Consider the following 1,367-nt stretch of genomic DNA (forward strand, 5'->3'; position numbering starts at 1 on the left):
GGGGCCTGCTGTAATACGCCACCTTGCCGGCGCCCCGAGGCGGCAGGCCCCCGGCGGCAGCCGCCGAGCCCCCACGGCCGCCCTCGCCGCCTGCGCCCCTGCCGTCATCGCCATGGTCGATGTCACTGGCACTGTCACTGTCACTGTGACTGTCGCTGCGCCGCCGCGAGACAAAGGGGCTGCTGCCCGGCGAGGGGGCGCGCAGCCCGCGGTGCCGCTGCGGCGTGACTGACTGCCGGCCGGCGCGCCGCAGGGGAGTGCTGTCAGGCGAGTTGAGCGAGGCGCGCCAGGGCGTTCCGCCGCCGACGCCGCCAGGTCGCGGCGTGCGCAGCGCTTCTTCTTCTTCTTCCAGTCCTTCGTCGCTGCTACTGCTGCTGCCCCGCGATGTGGTGCTGTCGCTGCTCGTCAAATCGCCGACAACGACGGCGCTGTCGAGCGACGCCGACTTCACTCTCATCTGAATCCCCGCCGCAGCACATGCATACAGCCGATCCACATGCGGGGCACACCGGTGGCAGGGATGGGATGCGCTGCCGCGAGCGCCGGCCTGGTGGTGCGTCGCCGCACGGCGACACTGTCATGGGGCGCGGCGGCGGCGACGCCGCCGGCAGAGGAGGACCGTCATCATACCAGCCGCCGCCGGGCTCGCCGCCGTCCAAACCGTCACCATTGTCCTCTTCGTCCGCTTCGCTGCCGCTCGTGTCGCCTGCACTGCTGTCGGCGTCCGGTGCTGGGCGGCCAGGCTGGGAGGCCGGCGGCCGCAGCGCAGCTGCTGCAGGGACGCCGATCGCCGGGTCGGGCGATGCAGGCAGCCCAGAAGCAACAGCGCCACCCCGGTGGTGCTTCTCTGCGTGCCTGTATGCAGACGAAGACTTCATTGGCGATTTGTTGGGGCAAAGCAGGCAGCTTTGGAGGCCGCCTACTGCGGGGCTCAGCACGCCCCGCCAACTGAGTCGGGACATTGCTGATTGTTGTATCAGGTCTACAATTCGTCCATCACCAGCCACAAATAAACCAGATGTAGTGCGCAGACGACACCGGACGGAAAGTTTTGGCTCTACCGGTATGACACGGGCAACCGCTGCAAAGGTGATTCGAATCGTACAATATCATGCGGTACCGTAACAAAGCAAACACTTATGACATAGCAGCTGGTCAATCAACCTCGACACCATGGCGCGAGCCGTCTTCTACGACCCCGCGGCCAACGAGCCTCCACCCGAGCCAACATTGCAGCTTGAGTCCCTGGCTGCCCGCCTGGATCACGCCCTGAAGCAGCCCGAGTGCGGCATTGCGATCCTGCGGCGCGTGCGTCTTGCTCCTCCTGAGCGCCCGGGCGCCTCAGAGGCCGTGGCAGACGACGGCGG

At 67.3% G+C, this 1,367-nt stretch overlaps 1 protein-coding gene across 1 annotated transcript; it reads right to left on the reverse strand.

Annotated features, from left to right (window-relative positions):
- Positions 1 to 509: 509 nt before the first annotated feature.
- Positions 510 to 878, reverse strand: MNEG_9643 (hypothetical protein; the record flags this gene model as incomplete). The annotated part of the gene is made up of 1 exon (XM_014041884.1): positions 510 to 878. A coding segment is annotated over one exon (369 nt), but the record flags the coding sequence as incomplete, so codon positions are not given.
- Positions 879 to 1,367: the final 489 nt, after the last annotated feature.

Source organism: Monoraphidium neglectum, assembly GCF_000611645.1.
Source record: "Monoraphidium neglectum strain SAG 48.87 unplaced genomic scaffold scaffold02009, whole genome shotgun sequence".
NCBI classification, from domain to species: domain Eukaryota; kingdom Viridiplantae; phylum Chlorophyta; class Chlorophyceae; order Sphaeropleales; family Selenastraceae; genus Monoraphidium; species Monoraphidium neglectum.